At 43.3% G+C, this 24,640-nt stretch overlaps 1 protein-coding gene across 1 annotated transcript in view; it reads right to left on the reverse strand.

Moving 5' to 3' along the window:
- The window catches only part of LOC142370004 (kinesin-1 heavy chain-like), a 67,645-nt gene extending 43,437 nt beyond the window's left edge, over positions 1-24,208 (reverse strand). The window contains exons 1-12 of the mRNA XM_075452419.1: positions 24,083-24,208; positions 7,331-7,418; positions 7,117-7,190; positions 6,893-6,997; positions 6,763-6,811; positions 6,588-6,643; positions 6,103-6,190; positions 5,659-5,783; positions 5,187-5,291; positions 2,058-2,203; positions 1,517-1,665; positions 852-1,051 (exon numbers count right to left, since the gene is read on the reverse strand). Of these exons, the coding sequence (XP_075308534.1) occupies positions 852-1,051; positions 1,517-1,665; positions 2,058-2,203; positions 5,187-5,291; positions 5,659-5,783; positions 6,103-6,190; positions 6,588-6,643; positions 6,763-6,811; positions 6,893-6,997; positions 7,117-7,190; positions 7,331-7,418; positions 24,083-24,208 (1,311 nt within the window). The remainder of the gene's footprint in view (positions 1-851; positions 1,052-1,516; positions 1,666-2,057; positions 2,204-5,186; positions 5,292-5,658; positions 5,784-6,102; positions 6,191-6,587; positions 6,644-6,762; positions 6,812-6,892; positions 6,998-7,116; positions 7,191-7,330; positions 7,419-24,082) is intronic.
- Positions 24,209-24,640: the final 432 nt, after the last annotated feature.

The following is a 24,640-nucleotide window of genomic DNA, read 5'->3' on the forward strand; positions in this document are numbered from 1 at the left end:
TTGATATAGGCTAAAACAGAGTGAAACTTGTCCTCACCTGTCGCTGTTGTTCTGAATCAGCTGTCCATTCTGTCTTTTAAACTCCTCACGTCACGCCATGCCCACGTCCATCCCGCGTCAATTGCTTTCACACCAAACTCGGCTCGGCAAAAAGACTAGGGTCCGAGGCGGGTCGAAAGGCGAGTCGAGTTGACGCGGCAGCCCGGGTCGTCAGTGTGAAAGGAACAGCGGACACGCTAAACTCGCGGATTAAACGCGGGTTATTCCTCAGTGTGAAAGGGGCTACTGCTTGTTTGACTTTCTGATCTTAGATTTGCTGCTCTGGCTGCACCTTAAGTTTTATTTTAGTTCATGAAAAGTTTATTTTCTTTAACACCATCCTCTTAGATCGGATCTCCACTGACCATCTATTGCAACAGACAAAACGTTTAGTCTAGGGTTAGGTATTAATATCTACCCAACTGAGGTGCAACTGAGGCAGTTTTTCAGAACTGATCTCATGTAAAGCTGCAGCAGTTTTAGGTCAGTAGTTTAAAACTCATTGGATGACACATTCATCGTGCATACAACATGTAATTTATGTTGCACTCCAGGTGTCATCTAACACTTGATGGATAATCCACACCAAGAAAGGAGAGACCTGTTTAGTCTGTAGCAGAAACCGCACTAGAAAATACTGGCGCTACTGATGCAGTTTGAATCCTGGAGTTCAGTTTAATTCAGTTTTTTTATTATTCTAATTTGGTATAATGTATTAGGTGTATTCATCTGATATTTTCTGGTGTCGTTCATTTGTGTGGTTGCCAGGGATTTGGATTATCTGGTATCATGCTCATGTATGGTGCCATTACCTTGTCATCAAGCTCTTTGTAGAGCTTAGCCATTTCTGCCTCATACTTCTCTTTCTCTGCATCTGTGAGTTTTACCCCAGGAAGACTGTTGAGAACTGGTTTGGCTGCTGTCTTATCATTCTTGAGTGCGCTGTCCAGGGCCTGCACCTCTGCTTTGGCCTTTTCTTTGTCAAACTGCTCCGCCGCTGGCACGCTCTCTCCTGCAGATGGCAGCAGATGGGTGATATGATCTGTGTCCTCCTGTCTTAAAGCTCTTTCCGTGGCAATGTAGTGAAAACTCAAAACTTCACACAAATTGATTGAAGTTTTCCATAAAAGAACATAAAGAATATCATAACGTTTCATGTCTAATGAGAGTGTAAGGCAGACATCATCACGCACATTTTTAAGGGGAACAACAGTCATTTCTGTCATGGAAAGGTCTTCTTTTTTCGGTGTGTACTTCTGATCCAGAACTAAGGCAAGGACACACTTTGACATAATGGCACAATGTGCACATCTATTGCGGCCATTTCACACAGACAACAATAATTTGTGCCATAGCAACCATTTTAACCCACAAAACAGTTTTTTATAAAACTAATCTGAATATCTTCTGATGAGCCACACCAAGACTCAGAGCACAGCATTAGTGGCAGAAAAACATGTGAGCTGCTGGTTCTTACCACTCCTCCAGCGGTTGAGCTCATTCTCCAGCCAGGTGACAGTGTTTTTCAGAGTCTTGTTTTTTTCCTTCTCTTTCTCCCACTTGTTCTTCCACTGCTCTGCAGTCAGTTCCACATTCAGACACACTGTGTTCTTGATGGTCTTTGCTCTAGTGAGACAGAGGTGAGAAAATGGAGGCCAACTCATTTGAATAATAAATGCAGCCAGTTTGAGGTTTTACCAGAGAACCACCTGACAAGCTGCAGGGTTTCATATTTTCATATTCCTGCTTGTGATGTTTGTTGCGTCTAAGACTCCAACCAACAGGTGGAGTCTGGCACCTGTGATATTGTTGCGTCACAAAGACAACCTAAAAGAAGAGCTAATAAAAGTATAGGACAAGTCAATCTGCATAGAGGGGTCTCTGTGTGCTTCAATATAAGTCCATACATTATTACACCGCTAAAAACCATTAAGCTGTCTAAAAAACACTATCCACACAGTGACTCTGATTAACAGTTGAAGGTAAATGGGAGAGAACACATTTTTGTGTCTGACTACCTCTGTCCAAACAGCAGCGTTGTCTTGGTCTCTGCATCATTGTAAGAAGAAGGCGAGCAGCAGATGACCATGGTGGTCCGACAGTTTCCTCCCAAGGAGTCCTGCAGGATCCTGGTCATCTTACTGTCTCGGTATGGTACGTAGCTCTGACACGGGACAAGGACCAGAAATTCTCAGCCTCTTGTAATGATAAGGAACATGTGTTTCTGGATCCCACTACACCAGCAAAATAAAGGAACTACTCATTTAGGCTGGAAATGTTCTAGAATGTGAAACTGATCCAAACTTGTCCTGATACAAAGAATAGTTAAGAAATAAATACACTCAAAGTGCACTTGTTGAGATTTCTACTGAGATTAACATTCGGTATAACTGCTTTGACAAAGTTTCACGCCATTCTGTGGTACTGACACACCAAGATACCCAAACTCAAACTAAACAACCATATCAGGATTTGTCCCTGTTGACTGAAAGGACACAAAGGAGCGACATGTCAGCAGATCCTCCTCATCCAATGTTCACCACCTATTTTTGGACATTAGCTTGACTGATAGTCACTTAAAAGTGAAATGTACGGTAAATATAGGTTGTAATCATAGATTATGAATTAAAGATGGAAAGAGTCACCCAGTTTACACCTCGGCTACCCTTTAAACATCTCTTCAACACATGTTTGAACCTCCTGTATTCTGAGTTTCTGTGGAGGACCACAGGGCAGAGAGACAGTCTGTTGTCATATATCTAAGATTGTCTGTTTACCTGTATACTGATGGCCTAATATCACCATTTTACTTGTTTCAACCTGTTCAACAAAACTGTCATATTGTTCAGTATTTGAAGTTCCAAAGCAATGAATATTATTCATGAATGACACTACAAACTGGGATTTATGGAGGGTATGAACATGATGTCATCAGACATGTGACTGTTCCCTCACACAATAATGCTGTCTCGCTGGCCGTGGACTGTTTGGCTCAAAAACACAGAAGACATGTCTAAAATGGTGAAGAGCTGTCGTACAATCAACAGTACCAACAGATTCAGAGAGAAGTCAGAGTTTTGTTTTTACAAAATCTCAAGAGCAAAATGGATTTCGGCCATTCACAGAAACAACTCAGGCTCAGAAGCATGGATTTGTAGTGGACGCTTTGTGTCCTGTGTGTTACACTTTTGGGGAAAGTCAGTATTTTAGGCTTTAACATTTTCACAAGATAGGATATTCAGTATCCCCAATTTATAATCTGTGTACCTGCATTTGATGGAAATAACGTTTTTTGGTCTGCACTGTGGATGAGGGTTGGATGTCCAGCAGACATGACAGCTGACACTTACATTAACAACGGCATCCTGAAAGGGACATTTTTACAGAAAATAACTAAATGTTAAAAGTTTTCCAAATATTTTCAGATGAAGTTTATAATTGTGATTTTGAAGGTGGTTAAATCACACTCCTGACCTATCTTTTTAATACTTATCACCAGGATTACAAGTCAAATGCTATAAATCAAGGGTGTAAAAGGGAAAAAATCGTATTCCTATAAAACCCCAATAAAGGAGCAAAAAGTGTGTTCTAAAAACATTTGAGCTGTGTCACAGGGGCCACTTGATTTTAGATAAACATACTGTCACATATGACTCGCTCCCTAATATATATATACAAATCTATCAGTCTTACACTAAGACAGGTACAGCCTTGAAGCTTTTTTTTTCTTTTGTTCGTCATACCTTTATTGACAACTTGGCACGATACATTATAAAAGAACATGTTGATATGAAAAGGCTCTGGTCCTGTGTGTTCCGTAGTTGCATATTTTGAAAGGCTTGATTGTAAATCAGCTTATTTGTATTTGAGGTAGATTTAGCTAATGGGTAACCTAGCCACTCATCCAGACTATTTAAACAGCAACCAATAGAGGGTTTTAGGCTTTTAAACTAAGTTGTGATTAAGTATTTGATTCACCATATAAAACCAAAATTATTATTTGTGTAACCTTTCAAGAATGTTTCATTACACAATATCTATCTAGTAATTAATAAAAATATCTGTATCCAGAGCTCTTACCTTATCTAATTTACAATGAATTTATTCCTGTTTTTATAAGGACACTTCTAACAAAACAGAATGATAACTAAAACAAAGTGTCTGCATATGAAAAGGGAAATGTTCACATAGATAGATGGTTTTTGTCCATTTAGCTCTTCTCTTTGCCTCTCCAACTGGAAACTGTTCCTACTAAAAGTCAAAGATGGCGACAGCCAAATGCTAAACGTGAGGTTTAAAAACAGCAGTTCACAAATAAGTGGATGATGTTGTGGTGACTACACCCATCACCTATACATCCATCAGCCAATATGACACCCGCCTGATATTGAAGAGCTCTAATCACGACACCAAAGCTCTGACCAGTCAGGACGTGGACAAAGAACATCTGGCAGTGTCCTGGAGTGTCTGGTACCGGACATTAGTAAAAGATCCATTTGGCCCTGTGAGGTGTAGGATGAGATTTTTGTGGAATAGCTTTGCTTTCCCATCAGAGGAGGCACCTGAACACCTCAGAGTGTGTTGAAGTCTTTAAGGCCTCACTAAGCAGCCTCCACAGGCTCCCCTGCTGTCACAAGGAGAAAGACTGTCCTACCAAATACAGTCCAATGGATCATTTGTTCATCAAAAATGCAAAAATAGTATCTATTAGGGTTTAAGGTCAAAGTGTATTTTAACCTTAACTAAGATAATTGGTGTGGAAATGCTCCGATGAGCTGCCGTTTGTAGGAGTGATGCTTTACAGGAAACAGTTATGGGACTCTTATTGAATAAACATATGAATTAACAATCTTAATAATGGTTTCCATAATGGGCATGTTGGGATGAGCAGTGCAACTCATTTCACCTGTTGGTGCTTTTAACTTATTTCAGAGTCTATGACTGTAAAATAGTTATTTTCTTACTTTTTTTTTCTTTTCTTCCACATTATTCTGAATGATTCAATAAACCATTCTATGTTTTCACATTGTTCTTTTCTGGAATGTTACTGATAAACCTTGGATCATATTTCCCATGTTTAAGTGGTTTTTGATGTGAACATCTATATTGGGTCTCGACCTCTGTCCCTTTTTTGGCAGCTGTCTTACCGAACCCTCTGCCAGAGCTGAGATGACGTTTCCCAGTGAAGACAAGGACTTGTTTATCATCTTAGCTTCATCCAGCACTGTGCCCTCTGCTCCAGTTTTGCCCACCTTTTAAACACAAAAACATACAGTGGACTTAAGAATGTTTTTTACTGTAGTGAGAATCAGTTACAGTAAAAAGGACTGTGTCATTAGGCTTAGATTGTATAAAAAACTGCTTCAAACAGATGGACACAACGCCAAACAGCATTAAAGGGAAATCGGAGTGGAAGAACTGTCTACATCCATTAAGTTGAGGTCTAAAGCAAACCTTATCTGATTTCTAAATCATTAGTAAAAAACTACTCACAAAAATGACAAATCATCTGTTTGGTTTTGGAAGCAAATGCTTCTAAAAGCTTGGAAGAAATGAGTCAGACAGGTAGAATGAGTGAGGTGGAAGAGGAGTGGGAGACAGAGACAGGTGGAGTAGTACTTTTTCACTTCCAGCCAGATCGACCAGGTACAGCTTGCCGGTAAGCTTTTGGTCAGTTTGAGTGTGTTCCTGCTTGATGTTGATGAGGAAGATGCTGTGACTTCTGGAGCTGTGCTCATTCATGTCTGAGATGCACATAAAGAACAAAAACACAGACACACTTAAAGTGGTAATCAGCATCATGATAGAAATGCACCAAAATAATTCTGGTTAATGTTTTGCTAAAAAAAGAAAAGAAATGAACACTTTATTGCTTTGATGTGTCATTTGCTGATTGGCTGATATTAGCTATAGTTTCAGCCAAGGATTCATGACTGGAAATGATGAAGGAATGTTGTTTGGTTATGTGTTGAGCAGAGACAGCATCTGGGCCACAACACTGTGGCAGTCAGGAGACTCAGTGAGGTTCAACCAGCACTGAAAGTACTCAGTGTGCAGACTCACTTGTGACAGCCACGTGTCTGTTGTTTTTGCCTTCGTCTATGGTGTCCATGACCTCCTCAGGACTGCACACAAAACGCTCAGTACATCCCTGGGGACACATTCACATTACAAGGAAATGCTGTGTTCACTATCCCTGCAGCAGGGTCTTTACAAAGAGACTGTATCATTGGATTACCACCAGAATAATGCTCTTAAAAGAGAGACTTGTGAGGAGAAAGTGACTTTAGAAATTCATCCTCTCAGTATTTTTAAGATCTGTCTCCATTTTGTCATCTGATCGTGTAAATGCTAAACTATAAAAGGCTCAGGACCAGATGAAACTCAGTTATGGATAGTACATGTACACCTTGCTTTTTTTCTCACGTGTCATTCATAAGTAATGCAGTACACCTTACTGACATCAACTTGTGATGTATAATTTTGGAACTTGGGATAAAGCACTTAAAACTATACAAACAATATCATAATGAAGTCACATGTCTCACTTTGACGTAGGGAACCCTGTTCTTGTCTTCGTGAACAGAAAGGTTGATCTTTGATACTGTAAAGGGAAAATAAATGTAAACATTGTGCCTGAATCTATTGATATCTATATCTATGATATCTATTTCAGGGTCTGACAGATGATAATAACAAACTACAACAAACCCCCATACATACCATCCAACAAGTCCCTAATTTTGTCCAAGTAGATTTCAAAATATGAAACCTGCAAAGCAAAAGCTGTGAGTGAGACTTCACCGAATGTGGATATCTGAGCAGCAGACATTGAAGCCACAGGATGACATACTTTGATGTGAAACTCCAGGTTCTCATCCATGGAATAAATGTAATTGAAGATGTCTTGCACAATTCTAGGAATGATTCCCATCATGTCTGGGTCATGGAGTTTCCCCTTTGGGGGATGAAAATGAATGAGTATGAATAAGACAGCACAGAAGGTCTGGCTTTTCAGTCACTATTTTAAGTGCTTCTATCGAGCACAAACAGGCAATGGCTGATGCTGTAAGTTACCTCCATTGTATGTGTTTTACCAGAAGATGTCTGTCCATAAGCAAATATGGTCCCATTGTATCCCTCCAGAACATCTGATGTTTGCATGAAGACAAAGAAATATACAGAGAAAGATATATAAATAACTTATAAAAAAGAAATAACCTGTTAATGTCTGGCCTTGGATTTGTAGGATTTCCGTGAGACTACAACTTCATTCAACTGTAGTGCTTACCTCGGACAATCTTCTGAGCCACGGCATTGTAGAATTGCACCTGAGTAGTGTTGGACTGGAACACACGGTCAAAGTAGTACGGTTTACCCTGGAAAGAGGACATAGTGATGAGCACAAGCAAAGCTTTCTGTCAAGAAGTTCCATTTTGCTACTCAGTAAAAGGCCAACTTAACTCCAGTGTCAGCAAGTCAGGTCAGCAGGAGGGTTTAAAGTTTTCATGACTATGGGCCGCTGACTTTCAGAAAAGGGGTTAGGTGTAGATGTTGAAGGATTTATTATTGGTGTCAGAAATGGCATACATTTTTAAAAAAAAATTGAACTTTGCATATTTGTATATAATGTGAGCCATAACACTTGCCTGGTCTCACAAGAATAAATTGAACAGGTTCTTTTATCCACTTATCCAAAATAGAGTATTATCAAAGTACAAGTACGATGTCACCCTCTAATCATGTACTTTTTATTATATAAGCCTAACCATGTGTTTCCTATCCACATTTTTAATAAATATCTTAACATAACCATGCCTTACCCTAACCAACCAGGACTGACTGCACAGTCAGAAACTGTTGGACACTGTTGGAGTCTTTTGGAAATCAAGCTTTGTTCTCTTGTGTGACAGTCTTTGATGTAACACCACCACCCACTCTCTCATGGGTTAACCCTAACCAGTGGAGAACAGAAACGCATCCTAAAACCCAAACACCAACGGAATCAGCAACGAGCCTTAATGTCCATGAATACCACGGACGGTAATAAAATGCAGAACTGGTTCTTACAACCAGAGAAACCCAATATTATCTTTGGCGATTCAAACCTCAAAAGGCTACCCATGATACGGAACAGTCCAATTAGACAGCTACCCAGGGGGCAATCTTACTCACGCCATCCACATCCTCCACAACAAGACGCCCATATCAGACACAACCAAACGAGTCATCCTATCTTTTGGAGTGAACAACAAGGACTACAACGACCACGTATCCCTCAAAAAACTTACATCACGACTAATTTATACAGCACAAAACACCTTCCCGTACGCAGACATTTATTTTCAGGCTCTGAACTTCAGACCGACTCACCGTGAGCCAAAAAGCTAACCTCAGACAGTTTAACAACTTCTTGAGGGAAATCTCACAGGAAAACAACATAATACCCCCTCTTCCAAATAACAGTTTTGGAACCACAGCCGACCACATACACTGGTCCCCAGCCACGGGCCAACATATGTGGAACCTCTGGAGGGAATATTTAAACTAATACCCTCATATGAATTTACTCCCCCAACCCCCAAGGCATAGGATAAGGCAGTAATGAACCTATCCACACTTAATTTATCAATCCATCACACTAATCTATTAGCCAAAGGCCTTTCCTTTGTCCAGACGGAGACCAAAATCAAAAATGTATGGGAATCATGCAAAATGCACGTCCAACAGTACCACTGAAAACTAAAGCGAGCCACCTTCTTCAAACACAAACCGCAAGGAACAAAACCCACCCCATTCAGAACGCCCTCCACATGGGAACCGTCCCCATGGGAACACTCATCCCTTCGTGATGGAACTGATCGAACAGGACAGACAAACACTAAACAAAACCAAAAAGGAACCAGAACCGGACAACCTGACCAAAGAGGAGAAAAAAGCACTGAAGGATCTCCGGAACACTCACTCAGTGATAGTTAAACCTGCTGACAAGGGGTCCAGTGTAGTAATCATGGACAAGGTTGATTACAAACAAGAGGCCCTACCACAACTTAATGACACGGAATACTATCGCCCCCTAACAGAACCCATCTACCCACAAACAGCCAAAATAATCACCAACATCTTAGAAAACCTATACAAACGGAAATTCCAAACCAAATCCCAGGTACAATACCTACAGGGTGAACAACCCCACAGACCTCGTTGCTTCTACCTCCTACCCAAAATACACAAGGAACCAGAAAAATGGACAGTTCCAAGCAAAATCCCGGCAGGCCGCCCCATCGTCTCAGACTGCGGGAGCGAATCCTACGGCACGGCACAATTCCTGGATTACCACCTGAACCCACTGGCCAACCAACATGAAAGTTACATCAAGGACACACAGGATTTTTTACAAAAAATCACAGCCCTTAATTTCGACCCAAACTGCATGCTTTTCACCGCGGATGTAGAAAGCCTCTACACCAATATCGAAACGGAAAAACGCATACAGGCCATCTCTGAATGCCTACAAGCCAACCCGGACCCACTCCGACCGGATGCGGAGATCCTGGAACTCCTCAGAATCAACCTGGAGGGCAACGATTTCTGCTTTGATGAAAAATGGTACCTCCAAATCAAGGGCACAGCCATGGGAAAAAGATTCTCCCCAGCCTATGCCAACATCTACATGGCCAAATGGGAAAAGGACGCATTCCACAAATGCGATAAACTAACGTTAGCCTACTACCGATACCTGGACGACATCTGGGGAACAGATGTGTTCGAACAGTTCATACACACACTCAATCAACACCACCCATCCATTAAAATCAAACCAGCCACCAGCCACCAGGAAATCCATTTCCTCGACACAACCACATTCAAAGGTACAAACTTCCACCTAACTGGTAAACTGGACCACAAACTTTATGTCAAACCCACAGACACACACGCCCTACTACACCGACACAGCTTCCACCCAAAACACACATTCTCTGGGATCATAAAATCCCAATTACTACGCTACTCACGAGTCTGCTCTCGTGAATCAGACAAGGAGGAAGCCACCACAACACTCTTCAAAGCCCTCAAACACAGAGGCTACTCACGCCATACACTCAGACAAATAAAACAAAACCAAAACAACCGGACCGACAGAATCTCCAAGGAAACGACACCAAAACAGGATCAACAAATACTCCCACTAACCGGTTTCTTCTCACAATACACCCGCAAAGCCCACCAGGAACTAAAAAATAACTTAAAAAAGAAACAACAACTTTACCCACAACTCCAAAACCTGAAGGTAATATCGGTCTTCAAAAGGAACCCGAGCCTCCAAGACCTATTGGTCAGATCCAAATTCACCTCTGACCGCGAAAAAGGAACAGGAAACCCACAGATAAGGGAAACAACCATCAAAAGCACCAAAAACAACAGGAGATGGCCCATCCAACAAAATCTCACACAGGACCAAAAACATCATCTACCTCATCTGGTGCAACAGATGCAAGAAACAATACATAGGTGAAACAGGCAATTCCCCATCAACCAGACTACACGCCCACACACACAACATAAGAAATAACAGAAAATCCGACACATAGATCGTTCAACATTTCCAAAAACACAAAATAGAAAACTTGCGATCCAAACTAATCCAACACAATCCCGAATGGTCACAGGTGGAAAGAAGGAAACAGGAACGCATCTGTATTTACCGCCTACAATGCAAATTCACGGAAGGATTGAATGCCAGAATGGACGCCTGAAATCCAAACACACATAAACACCAGGATAGGAGTATGGTTTCACCCTAATCTCTGGGGCAATCCTCCTTCGATCCCGTCCAAAACAAAGCCCCCCAACCCCTACCTTCTACATTTTTTACACCGCGGGCCGAGTTCACCCTTGCATGTTTATATTTTTCAATTCTATATTTTTCAAATATTTATTCTTGGACAATTTCAATTCTTGTGGAGTTTTCTACCCACATATACTTTTCCCATTTTTTTCTATTTTTTCCTATTACAACCTACCGAGACTTAGTTCTCGAAAAAAAAATATTTTTTTTAATTAAAAAAATAAAAAAATAAATGAAATTGGATATAATTAAAATATTTTTCATAATTTTCATAACTTTTTTCCTAAAACCCTAATTACACCCATGACCTCCCTTGATTATAACCTTTCCCTGCCACTTACCCTAACCCTAACCCTAGCCCTTACCCTAACCCTAACCCTCTAGAAAATATCAATTTCCAAATATTAATTTCCAGAATTTTCTTAACTTTTTTCCTAAACCCTAATTACACCCACGACCGCCCTTAATTATAACCTTTCCCTGCCACTTACCCTAACCCTAACCCTAGTCCTTACCCTAACCCTAACCCTAACGGTGCGTTCAGACCGGACGCGGTGCGAGTTTTGCCGCGGGTGTAATTGAATTTACTCGCGCTATTCACGCGAGTAAAAAACGAGCGAACAGCTAAAGGGGCTATCCATTTCATTCTCTCATCAACCATGGCTGATATAAGTACCATCGCGTACTTGTACCTGCTGTGGCAGTCCGAGATTCGTCAGAAAGGCACACACCATTGTGTCTGGGTCAGTGACATCATCCGGATGTGCTTTCAGCTCGGATAATCGGTGCCGTGATCTCTCGGCAGGACACCAACTACAGGCGCTCCATTTCAGCTGCGGAGCGCCTGTAGTTGGTGTCCTGCCGAGAGATCACGGCACCGATCCTCCCGAGCAGGTCATCAAACTGGGTCCTGGTGAGCCTGAAATACCGCTGGAAGCGGCCGTCATCCAGACGCAAATCCTGGAGAAGGCGGTGATGTCACTGTCACAGACACGACTCCATTTCAGCTGCGGAGCGCCTGTCCATCTGTCTCCACGTCACTGTCGTCCAGAATCTCAACGCTGATAGGCTGTCTGACGCGAATATTTCGCCAAAGTTGGATTTTCTGAACTCGCGTGAATTCGCGCGGCGTCATTCGCCTCATTTGCGCCGCCGGCTCGTATCCGCGTCTATTCGCATCTTTGCATTGACTTTGTATGTAATCACGTCATGCGAACGATTCCGGTGTGAACGCACCCTCTAGAAAATATTAATTTTCATAATTTTCAAAACTTTTCCCAAAATCCCAATTATACCCATAACTACAATAGAATTTAAGATTCTTACTCCACTCTCACCTCTCCCCCCCCCCCTCCTACAGCACACAACACACAGCTATAAGGACCCTGTGTCTATCGCACCCACTTCAAACATAACTCAAAAAAAGTTTCCCACGGCCTCCTGAGTTACTCCAAGACCATACCAGTACACGCAGCAACCACCAGCCAGGTCCTGAGTCGACAGTGCACCCCCTACACCTACACCAAACTCCATGGTGACTGAGTGGTCACGTAGGAGGGGAGCCACTGAGTAAAAACTCCTAATACCTAACCCAAAAAAAGGCATGTAACAATTTTGAGCCATGAAAATGTTGTCCTTTTACAAATTTGAAGTTTTAGTGCTACAGTACTTTGCCTTTCTTGGTCTTGGTTCACAGTTAAAGGTGATCAATGTTAGCTAACGTAAACTGTTTGAATAGTTATTGCAAGCAGCATTAGTAAGTCTGTTTACTGATTTTATGACCCTCTCAACTTTAACTGTCTTCCTCTCAAAATGACCTCATGAGCCCATTTGTTTATGCAGACAAGGCCACCCTATGGTAAATGAACTTATAGAACACTTTTCTAGTTGACTACTCAAAGTATTTTTACACTACAAGCCACATTCACCCATTCACTCATTCAGCACATCTTGGTCTATAAAATGTTACAGGTCAACACAACAAAAATGTCAGTGTTGGTAACCTGTTGGTAACCTGTCGGTAACCTGTTGGCTGTTGGTAATCTGTTGGTAACCTGTTGGTAACCTGTCGGTAACCTGTTGGCTGTTGGTAACCTGTTGGTAACCTGTCGGTAAACTGTCGGTAACCTGTCGGTAACCTGTCGGTAACCTGTTGGCTGTTGGTAACCTGCCGGTAACCTGTTGGCTGTTGGTAACTTGTCGGTAACCTGTCAGTAACCTGTCGCTAACCTGTTGGTAACTTGTTGGCTATTGGTAACCTGTTGGTAACCTGTTGGTAACCTGTTGGTAACCTGTCGGTAACCTGTCGGTAACCTGTTGGGTGTTGGTAACCTGTTGGTAACCTGTCGGTAACCTGTCGGTAACCTGTCGGTGTCTGGCTGCTGTTCTTGTTCTTGTGGTTTACTTGAGGTAAACCTTGTACCCCCTTCTGTATCCTAACTGGCCTTGCAGTGACAGTGGCAGAGTTTTTGGGTGGTGTCTGTCTTTACTGGCTGTACTTGTGAAGGTGTGCATAAAGCATGCCTTGTGTGGCTTACAGGCAGGTCACAACTCCAGCTGCATGTTGCTGAGAGTTTTATCATTGTCCTGTTTTTAATAAAGAAGTTAATACTTTTCTACTTCTTAACCCTCTTTGTTCTCTATTTTATGATGCAGCCCACTGAGCTGGGTTGTAACAGAGCCAATAAGGTTATAGTTGCCATTATTTAAAGGAGACATATCATGGAAGATTCCATTTAATCTGTGCTTGAGAGCATATATTTGGGTGTCTGGACACAGGTACCTTCTTGCTTTTTCTACGGCATTTAGCACATTTTGAACTTCTCTGTGACAACATCCCAAACTTCATTGGGGGATGTGATCTCCAAGAAGAGCCATGGCTCCCTATTTGCAAGAGAAACTTGCCCAAAAGAAAATTCAGTTCCCAATGGCTAAATTACATTTCAGAGGGAAGTAGTGAAGTCAGAACTAAGGGTTGTTCTACATGAGAGGTCAGTTCCTCAAACCCTGCTGCAGATACTTCACACTGAGGTCGAGAGCATCTTAAACACAAAACCTTTTGAAAATGTGTTTGTGACTTAGTAGTCATGATTCGTTCTTTCCTCAAGCTTTGTATGACAATGAGAGCCTGCTGGGAAAACAGTGTTAGAGACAAAGCAGAGAACTTCTGGGCTTCCTTTATCCCAGAATTCCCTGCCAAGTGTGCAAGTGCCTTCAAAACTTCCACAAGTCCAGTTGTCAGAATTATCCCACTTCCTTTGTCCAATGAAGAGGTTTAACAGGGCCCAGACAGTCCTTGTGCACCAAGGAGAAACGGTGTCAGCACGACTGAGGACTGCTTGTTTCCCTGCAGGTGAAATGATTAATTACACACTGATAGTCTACCAGTACACTGGTAACGCTGTGACGCTTTGCTTTGCGGTAAGACGTATTGCATCACTTCCTGTTGTCACACCCATGGACTCTTGTTTTTAGTTTCATGTTTTAGGTCACGTTTTTTGTTGTTAGTCCATGTTTAGTTTTAAGTTTTGCCATGTTTTAGTTTCCCTTCACTTACCAGTTCATTAGTTTCACTCACTTCACCTGTGTTTTTTCCCTCAGCTGCACTCACTCTCCAATCACTCTCACTCCCTATTTAAGTTCTCAGTCCTTTGTGTTCTTTGCGAGATCATTCCCAATCATACCTGACCTGCCTGAGTTAATTCCCGTTCTTCCCATGTTCTTCGTCCCCCTCGTAAAGCTAAGTATTTATTTATACCATGCCATGCCCAGTTCTTTGTTTGTTTTGTTCTCAGTTACGTTTTTGAATCCGGCTCAGCCGCGCTTTTAGTTTGAACTTTTTTTTTGTTAATAAATCAGCTTTTACTTTTGAAATCCGCATCCGTGTCCTACCTTCCCCACCTTCACCCCCAACCCCAAAACCTGACAGAATGATCTTGCCTACAATGGACGCTGCAGATTTAAAAACCGCACTACGGCTGGCAGAGGACCTCTGTTCCTGCTTGGAGCAGGACAGCTCCTCCTGGAGGAAATTAGACATGGCCAATGACATTATTGATTTCTTTTTAGCCAAGCAAATTCTCCAGAGTGTTTTGGCCCTGGCCTGTAGACCTGTCTCGCATCTGGGGGAGGGCGAGGACCATGCAGCGCGCTGCAACGATGGACATTTTTGGCATGGAGCCACATCAGGTAGCTGCACTATACTCCTCCCCCCTCACCTGTTCAATATCTCAGTCCACAGTGTCCAGCGACCCAGCAGCCACAGTGTCCAGCGACCCTTCCACAGTGACCAGAGCCCCAGCCGTCTCCGAGCTGGCCCCAGCATTGTCCGAGCTGGCCCCAGCAGTGTCCGAGCTGGCCCCAGCAGTGTCCGAGCCTGACCACGAGCCTGACCACGAGGCCACAGGGCCTGACCACGAGCCTGACCAAGAGGCCACAGGGCCTGACCAAGAGCCTGACCAAGAGGCCACAGGGCCTGACTAAGAGCCTGACCACGAGGCCACAGAGCCTGACCACGAGCCTGACCACGAGGCCACAGGGCCTGACCACGAGCCTGACCACGAGGCCACAGGGCCTGACCACGAGCCTGACCAAGAGGCCACAGGGCCTGACGACGAGCCTGACCAAGAGGCCACAGGGCCTGACCACGAACCTGACAAAGAGGCCACAGGGCCTGACAAAGCCGCAGAGCCCATGGGGCCCCAGCCCATGGTCTCACTCTTTCAAACCCCTCCCTCCCACCCCCAGACATTGGGGATGTCTGGGATCCATCCCTTAAAGGGGGGGCTCCCTCCCCGCCGGATATCCGGCCGCTTGCTGGACGGTCTCCGGCACCTCCTCCTGCCACGTCGACGGATGTCTGGGTGCCAACCAGACCACCGCCTCCTGCCGCCACGTCGACGGATGTCTGGGTGCCAACCAGACCACCGTCTCCTCCTGCCACGTCGACGGATGTCTGGGCGTCCACCAGACCACCGCCTGTTCCTGCCATGCCGTCTGCGGTCTGGGCGTCCCCCAGACCACTGCCTGTTCCTGCCACGCCGTCTGAGGTCTGGGCGTCTGCCAGACCACCGCCTGTTCCTGCCACACTGTCTGCGGTCTGGGCGTCCGCCAGACCACCGCCTGTTCCTGCCACGCCATATGCGGTCTGGGCGTCCGCCAGACCACCGCCTGTTCCTGCCACACCGTCTGAGGTCTGGGCGTCCGCCAGACCACCGCCTCTTCCTGCCACGCCGTCTGCTGGCTCGGCATCCGCCAGACCACCGCCTGTTCCTGCCACGCCGTCTGCGGTCTGGCCGTCCGCCAGACCACCGCCTGTTCCTGCCACGCCGTTTGCGGTCTGGGCGTCCGCCAGACCACCACCTGTTCCTGCCACGCCGTCTGCGGCTTGGGCGTCCGCCAGACCACCGCCTGTTCCTGCCACGCCGTCTGCGGTCTGGGCGTCCGCCAGACCACCGCCTCCTGCTGCCCGAAGCCGGTACCACAGCCACATGCCTGTTTCTGGTCCCCCGCCTGACCGGCTTTGAGCCCCTCCCTCCCACCCTCAGACTTTTAAGGGTTGTCTGGGATCCACCCCTTGAGAGGGGGGCTCTGTCACACCCATGGACTCTTGTTTTGTTTCTTGTTATCTGCCCACCAGTATGTGATCAAGTATAGAAAGTCAGACCAACATCAGAATGCTGACAGGCTCTCAAGACTCCCTTTGCCTGTCACGCACGCTGAGCCCACACACACTGAGATATTTTACTTCAATGAGGTGACGGCTGCTCCAGTCACCTCAGCTCACGTGAAGAAACACACACGCACTGACCCGGTCTTGTCTGAGGTTATGGATATCACCACTCGGGGGAGAAGAGGAGAAATGACACCCAGCTTTAAGCCTTATCTGGTGAGACAAGATGAGCTTTCAGTCCAGTCTGGATGCTTATTGTGGGGCTACCGCGTCATCATTCCGCCACCCCTAAGAGAGAAAGTGCTTGCTGAACTGCATACGGGACACTGGTGTGGTGCGGATAAAGGAAATTGCACGCAGCTATTTCTGGTGGCCGGGCCTGGATGCTGCTATTGAGGAGAAAGCAAAGTCCTGGGGCGGTCGGTGGCGTAGTGGGTTAAGCAGCCCCCCCATGTACAGAGGCTTAGTCCTCGATGCAGCAGGCCCCGGTTCGACTCCCGCACCGAGCGGCCCTTTGCTGCGTGTCTTCCCCATCTCTCTGCCCCCTGCTTCCTGTCTCTCTCACACTGTCCTATCGTTAAATGCATGAAAAGTAAAAAAAAAATACTTTAAAAAAAAAAGAAAGCAAAGTCCTGCGGTGACTGCCAGAAATTGAGAAACCTCCCACAGCTGGCGCCATTACATCCATGGGACTGGCCTGAAGAACCGTGGCAAAGAGTCCACATAGACTCTGCTGGACCACTGGAGAACCACATGTTCTTAGTGGTAGTCGATGCTCATAGCAAATGGCCAGAAGTTGCGGTGATGAAGAGCACCTCTTCAGAGAAAACCATTGAAGAGCTAAGGTCCATCTTCAGCCGTTTTGGTCTACCACAACAACTTGTCAGTGATAACGGCCCACAGCTAGTGTCTGAAGAGTTCGAGACATTCATGGAAGAGAACGGTATTCAGCACATCAAGTCGGCGCCTTATCATCCAGCTACAAATGGGCTCGCTGAAAGATTTGTACAAACTATGAAGCAAGCTCTCAAGTCCTCTCAAAGCACACAGTCCCTCAACCGACGCCTCAGTGCATTTTTGTTGTCATATAGAAACACACCACATGCTACAACAAAGGTTTCCCCTGCTTTGTGTATGTTCAAGAGACAGCTCCGCACTCGACTTGATCTTCTGATACCTCAGAAGACTAGAGGTTGTTTACCTTCAACAGAGAGCTCAAATGGAAAGACGCGCAAAAGCAAAGTTCCGAAGATCTCAGTGCTGCATTTGATACGGTCGATCACAGTATCTTATTACAGAGACTTGAACATGTTATTGGGATTAAAGGAACTGCATTAGGCTGGTTTAAGTCATATTTATCTGATAGATTTCAGTTTGTTCTTGTAAATGAAGAATCTTCCTCACACACTAGAGTAAGTCATGGAGTTCCTCAGGGTTCTGTGCTTGGACCGATTCTTTTCACTTTATACATGCTTCCATTAGGTAACATTATTAGACAGCATGGCATAAATTTCCATTGCTATGCTGATGATACCCAGTTGTACTTATCTATAAAACCAGATGAACCCAATAGGTTGGTCAGACTACAAGCATGTCTTAAAGACATAAAGACCTGTCTTTAAGACATGGTCTTTATGTCTGAAGATAACGAATTCAGACAAACTGAAGTCGTTATCTTTGGACCTGAGCGCTTCAGGGAGAAATTGTCTAGCTATATAGTTACTCTAGATGGTATTTCCTTGGCTTCTAGTTCTACAGTGAGGAACCTTGGAGTTATTTTTGACCAGAACTTATCATTTGACTCGCATATAAAACAGGTTTATAGGACTGCCTTCTTTCATCTTCGTAATATTGTTAAAATCAGGAACATCTTGTCTCAGAGTGATGCAGAAAAACTGCTCCATGCATTTGTTACTTCAGGATTGGACTGCTGTAATTCTTTATTATTGGGCTGTCCCACATATTCTCTGAAAAGCCTCCAGCTGATCCAAAATGCTGCAGCCAGAGTTCTGATGAGAACTAACAGCAGAGATCATATTTCTCCAGTTTTAGCTTCTCTTCATTGGCTCCCTGTTAAATTCAGAATAGAATTTAAGATTCTTCTCCTTACATATAAAGCTCTTAATGACCGAGCTCCATCATATCTTAAAGATCTCATTATAAGATATTTTCCTAACAGAGCACTTCGTTCCCAAACTGCAGGTTTACTTGAGGTTCCCAGAGTTTCTAAAAGTAGAATAGGAGGCAGAGCCTTCAGTTATCAGGCCCCTCTCTGTGGAACCAGCTGCCAGTTTGGGAGGCAGAGCCTTCAGTTATCAGGCCCCTCTCTTGTGGAATAAGCTGCCAGTAAATGTCCGGGAAGCAGACACCCTTTCCACTTTTAAGACCAGGCTTAAAACTTTCCTTTTTGATAAAGTTTATAGTTAGGGATGGCTCAGGTGGTCCTGAAACATCCCATAGTTAAGCTGCTATAGGCCCAGACTGCTGGGGGGCCTCATCTGTCACACCTTTCCTAACTTTACTCTCTTTATGTATATGTGACATTATTGTGGTCATTAACTCGTGTTTCCCTGTTCCAACAGATATCCTTTGAATGGTGTTACAGTGCCGCCACCCCCCCCTCTTTCTGTCTTCTCAAACCCCAGCTGGTCGAGGCGGATGGCCACCCTTCCTGAGTCTGGTTCTGCCAAAGGTTTCTTCCTGCTCAAAGGGAGTCGTTTCTCTCCACAGTCGCCTCAGGCACGCTCAGGACGGGAGATTGGACCCAAAAAAAATTTTTTTTTAAAGTTTCAGTGCAATCTGTTGGTTTCCTTAGCTAGGAAATTGTTTTTGAATTGGCTCTATATGAACGAATTGGATTATTTTATGAATAATTATGATTACAATTAATTGAATTCCAATTGGCTTGAATTGGACTTTATTATCTAAGTGCCTTGAGATGACATTTGTTGTATTTGGCGCTATATTATATTAACTAAATTCTGTTAATGCCAACTTTCATGGTGCAGGCGAGTCTACCACGGACCTATCAATGGGGATAGTAAGAGGAAGAATCGCAGGGGGTGTGGCCATCATGTGGCATAAAAAGTTGGACCCCATCGTTAAGGTCATTAGACTGGATGCTGACTGGTGCATTGCTGTCCAGATAAGAGAGAATAACAAAGACTTTGTCATCCTTAATGTGTACACACCATATGAGTCACAGCAAAACGAGGATGAATATTTAAATAGGCTTGCTTTTATTAATTCTTTTATTTCTGTCAGTTCTTCCACAAGTGTGTTTATAGTTGGAGATATGAACGCTGACATATCAGATCAAGGCTCCCTATTTGCCAAGCATATAAGGCAATTTTGTAATGACAATAATCTTGTAATATCCAGCCATGAACTCCTTCCTGCAGGAAGTTATTCCTACATTAGTGAGGCCTGGCATTCAACATCATGGCTTGACCACTGCATAAGCACGGCTGATGCACATACTGCAATAACATCTATGGAGATTGTGTATGAGGTTACAATGGCTGATCATATCCCTCTGGTTATGGTACTGGACTGTGATAATCTCCCAGAGTTGTCACAAGAAGCGAACAGTGTTTCTCATGCTAGGCTGGACTGGACTAAGCTCACAAGAGAAGATGTGTTTTTATACTCTGAGAAAACTGATATTTTTTTAAAGCACACATTCTTATCCAGGGATGCAATCCTGTGTTCTAATGTAAACTGTAATGATAGCTCACATAGAGAAGACTTGTGTAGTATGTATAATTCCATTACTAGAGCACTGTATGAAGCCAGTAGGCCTTTCTTTACTTGTTCTAATAAAAGACAGAACAGTAAGCCAGGGTGGAATAAGTATGTGAGTGCATTTCATGCAGAAGCCAAAAATGCATACAAGGCCTGGGTTCTGGCAGGTAGGCCCAGACACGGGCCGGCCTTGGTCCACAAAAAGTTTACTAATGCGAGGTATAAATATGCAATTCGATATATCAGTAAGCATGAGCAAGCAATGAGAGCAGACGCTATGGCTGAGAAACTTCTTGGTAAAGACGTCAATGGTTTCTGGAAGGAGGTGAAGAATATAAACCGGGTCAATACACCACTGCCATGTTCCATTGAAGGGGTGTCTGGGGCCAGCAATATAGCGGAGTTGTGGAAGCAACACTACTCTGAACTATTTAACTGTGTTAAAAGTGATGTATACATGGTTGACAATATTGCTAATAGTGACACTGTGGGAATTACATGTAGGGAGGTCCAGCACACTATCACACAGCTAGCTGATAACAAAGCTAGTGGTCAGGATATGATCACTGCTGAGCACCTCAAGCTTGCTAGCCCGAGAGCTGCAACTCTTCTAGCAATATGCTTTACAGGGCTCATGATTCATGGTATTTTGCCTCATACTATGTTGTCTGTTACACTGGTGCCTGTTATTAAGGACAAGGTGGGCAAGGTGGGGAGCTTGGATAACTATAGGCCTATTGCACTAGCCAGTGTGTTATCCAAGGTCCTGGAAAGAATTTTGCTTGATAGACTTGATAGCTCTATAAGCACTACAGATAATCAGTTTGGCTTTAAGCCGAAGCATGGCACTGATCAATGTATTTTTGCTCTTAAGGAGATGGTGGAGATGTACAGAACACAGAATTCCTCCATTTTAATTTGTTTTATTGATGCGTCTAAGGCATTTGACAGAATTAATCATTTTAAATTGTTTTTAAAACTCAGAAAGAGGGGTGTCCCCAACAGTATAATTAGGATCCTGTCATACTGGTATGCCAACCAGACCATGCAGGTCAAATGGGGGGAGGTGCTCTCTACACCATTTGGGGTGGGAAATGGGGTCAGACAGGGTGGATTACTCTCTCCCGCTCTTTTTAATATTTATATGAATGACCTGTCTGAGCAACTGAGGGCCTGTAGGACAGGATGCATGGTTGGGAATGCACTGCTAAACCATCTCATGTATGCCGATGATCTAGCCATCTTCTCCCCCAGCAGTACTGGGCTGCAAGAAATGCTACATGTTTGTTCCAATTATGGTTTGACTTTTGATGTTAAATACAACTGCAAGAAAACTGTTGTGCTTATATGTAAAAGTAAGGGGGACAAGGATCTCACTTTTCCTTCTTTTTATTTGGCGGGGCAGGCTTTACCTGTAAATAACAAAACAAAGTATTTGGGACATATAATTACCGATCAAAGGTGTGATGATGATGACATCTACAGGCAGCGCCGCATGTTATATGCACAAGCTAACATGCTGGTAAGGAAGTTTCACTGGTGCACTGATAGTGTTAAAATTAGCCTGTTCAAGGCATACTGCACCCCCCTGTATACTGCCCCCCTGTGGGCTAAGTATAAAAAGGGTAGCCTGCAGAAACTCCAAGTCGCATATAATGATGGGCTGCGCATTCTGCTTAAGAAGCCCAGGTGGAGCAGTGCAAGTGAACTGTTTTGTGGTGTAGGGGTCAACACATTCCATGCATTGTTGAGGATTTTAATGTATAGTTTTATCTGTAGATTGGATGGTTCATGGAATCAAATTATTATGCTGCTGTCAAATCCTGCGCTTAGTGCGGTGCAATACCAGTCATACATGTGGAAACACTGGTACAAGTGTCTTTTATAAGTGTGTTTCTGTTTGTCTTTATGTATTGTCTGTGTACTGTGTTTTGATTTTTGAAGATGGACCCTGAGTCTGGAATAAAGTTGATGATGATGATGATATATAAATAAAAATGAATTGAATTGAACTTGATGTTAATGCGCATTAATAGAGGGAACGTAACTAAGATGATCAGTTTATGATTTAAATAGTCTTGCCTCTTGTTTGTTGATATAATTTTGTGTTCTGCTCTTTTTCTCTCACGCTGACACAATTTCCTGAGGTCTTAGTGAAATGTCTGTAACATGCTTTGGTCAAAAAACCCATCATTTTACACCTGTGTTTAAGCAGATCATTTCAGGGTGTAAAGTGAGCCACTCCACTCCACCGCTCTTCTTCAGGGTCTGTAATATTTTGAAACCCTTGGCGCACATTCTCAGAGTTTGAGATAACTGACCAGAGAACTCAGTCCACAAACCAAACTGATTGAAAATGACCATTTTATTCTTAAATACTTACATCTCCCTCATCTGCAGTTGGACATTTGACAGCTGGGAGCTACTTTTCCCTCTTTTTGGCACAGTGTTGTCATGAGGGTTAGGGTTAGCACTGTTGCAGGCTGGGTAATAACATATCTGAGAACTCATGTTATAATATCTCTGTCACATATCGGCTCCATGAACTCTGTCGTTCAATCCTCTGTTTGTTTCAGTTTTTAGCTACTAACATTTAGAACTGTTATGATCTATTACGTTCTTATGTTACTGATATGGACAATGCTCTACTAATGTTTGATTTAGACTGATACTATGTTGTATTGATGGTGCATTCAATGATGAATGAGAAATCAGAATTCCTAGCCTTTCCGTGGTAAAAAAAATTAAAAGACAGATGTTCAAATAACATTAGACAAAGTACGAGTAGAGTATTATTACCTTATGTATGTTTTTAGTTAAGTCATCTTTATAATTAATGATGAAGTTTGATGTTAACAGAAAGCCAAAAACAAGTGCAAAAGACTTTCAACTTTCTACTTCTGAGGTACACCGACAGCAGCGTGATCAACTTCATCAAGCTGAAGTTAGGTGGAGATACAAAGGGAGGAGGCTGACTGGATCTCACAGACACCGTCAGTACGGCTTCACCTAATCACATGCATTTCTATTCTTTTCTTTTTTTTTTGTTCTATTTTTCAAACCACATAAACACAGATGGCACTCGAAACACAAGGATATTTAGCCCCAAAAGTTACACTACTTATCATTAGCCTCTATTATAGGCCCACATTGTCCCTAAGATAAAGAAAATTCTAATTACTAGCCACTCTGCTTGACAGTTCAATGTGTAAAGGTTCAACAACAGGTTAAGAACTGAAATGAGATTGGAGCACTGATATTCAAAAGGCCCCACCTTAATGTCCTTCCTTTTTTTTTTGCTTCATTTCAAATATCTTAACATCATACAAATATAGTGACATACCAAGTTTAGCACCTGTGCCCATGTGTAAAGAAGCACCGTATTTGCCCCTGGAAGAAGCTGCAGGCAATCAAGGCACAAAAGCTAGAAAACACAAGCTTCTCTTTTGACCACATAAATTCTTGGATGTTCAGATAATGGACTGGACCTTAAGATGGGATTTAATTAACTTCAGAGTCCCACTGAAATGTATTTACAATGGTCAAATGTTTCTCCCTGAAGCAGTGATGCACATACCCTTAAACCTGTTTATGTATGTCTATGTTTTTTTTGTTGAGTTTTTTTCATTGGTATGTTGGACATTTGTGACTTCAAACGATCAGCTTCGAAACCACGCAGAACTGGTAATAGAAACTTGTTCAACATGTTCTGCACGATAATAAATCCCCCTGATTGAAAATGGTCGCAGAGTTACGCGTTAAAGACACTTGATGCTCACCACAATCTGCACACAATCGTCCCCCTGGAACTTCGGGATGTACTTGTCCCCACGGGCCACCTCCGCGCTGTTCAGCGGCCTGAACCGACACATCACCTTGATGGTGCACTCCGCCGGGTCTGCCATGTCTGCGGCCGCAGAGATCTGTCCTCCAGTTAGAGCTCACAGGGCCAAGCAGCAAGGAAAGCACGGGGCAGAGCTGCTGCTGTTCAGCTGACCGAGACTGCTGGAGAATCCTCACAGATGCTTACGACGAAAAAAAAAAAAAAAAATTATATATATATATATATATTTCCCACTTCATTCACTGGCACACCTGAAGCTGGCAGTTACCCCCCAGTTGAGGTACTTTAGCCTTGAAAATTAAAGTGAAAAAATGTAAAACTTATTTCACAACATTTTTGTTGTTATGAATAGATACCCATAATTAGATTAAAAAATAAAAATAAAACACAGTTTAAGATGAAAGAATATTCACGTCCAAAAAGATAGCGACTGGATGTTTTCTTCATGCACAGGGTGGATAAAATGAAGGTTATGATAAAAAAATAAAAAAAT

This window comes from Odontesthes bonariensis, chromosome 20 (genome assembly GCF_027942865.1).
Source record: "Odontesthes bonariensis isolate fOdoBon6 chromosome 20, fOdoBon6.hap1, whole genome shotgun sequence".
In the NCBI taxonomy this organism is placed as follows: Eukaryota; Metazoa; Chordata; class Actinopteri; order Atheriniformes; family Atherinopsidae; genus Odontesthes; species Odontesthes bonariensis.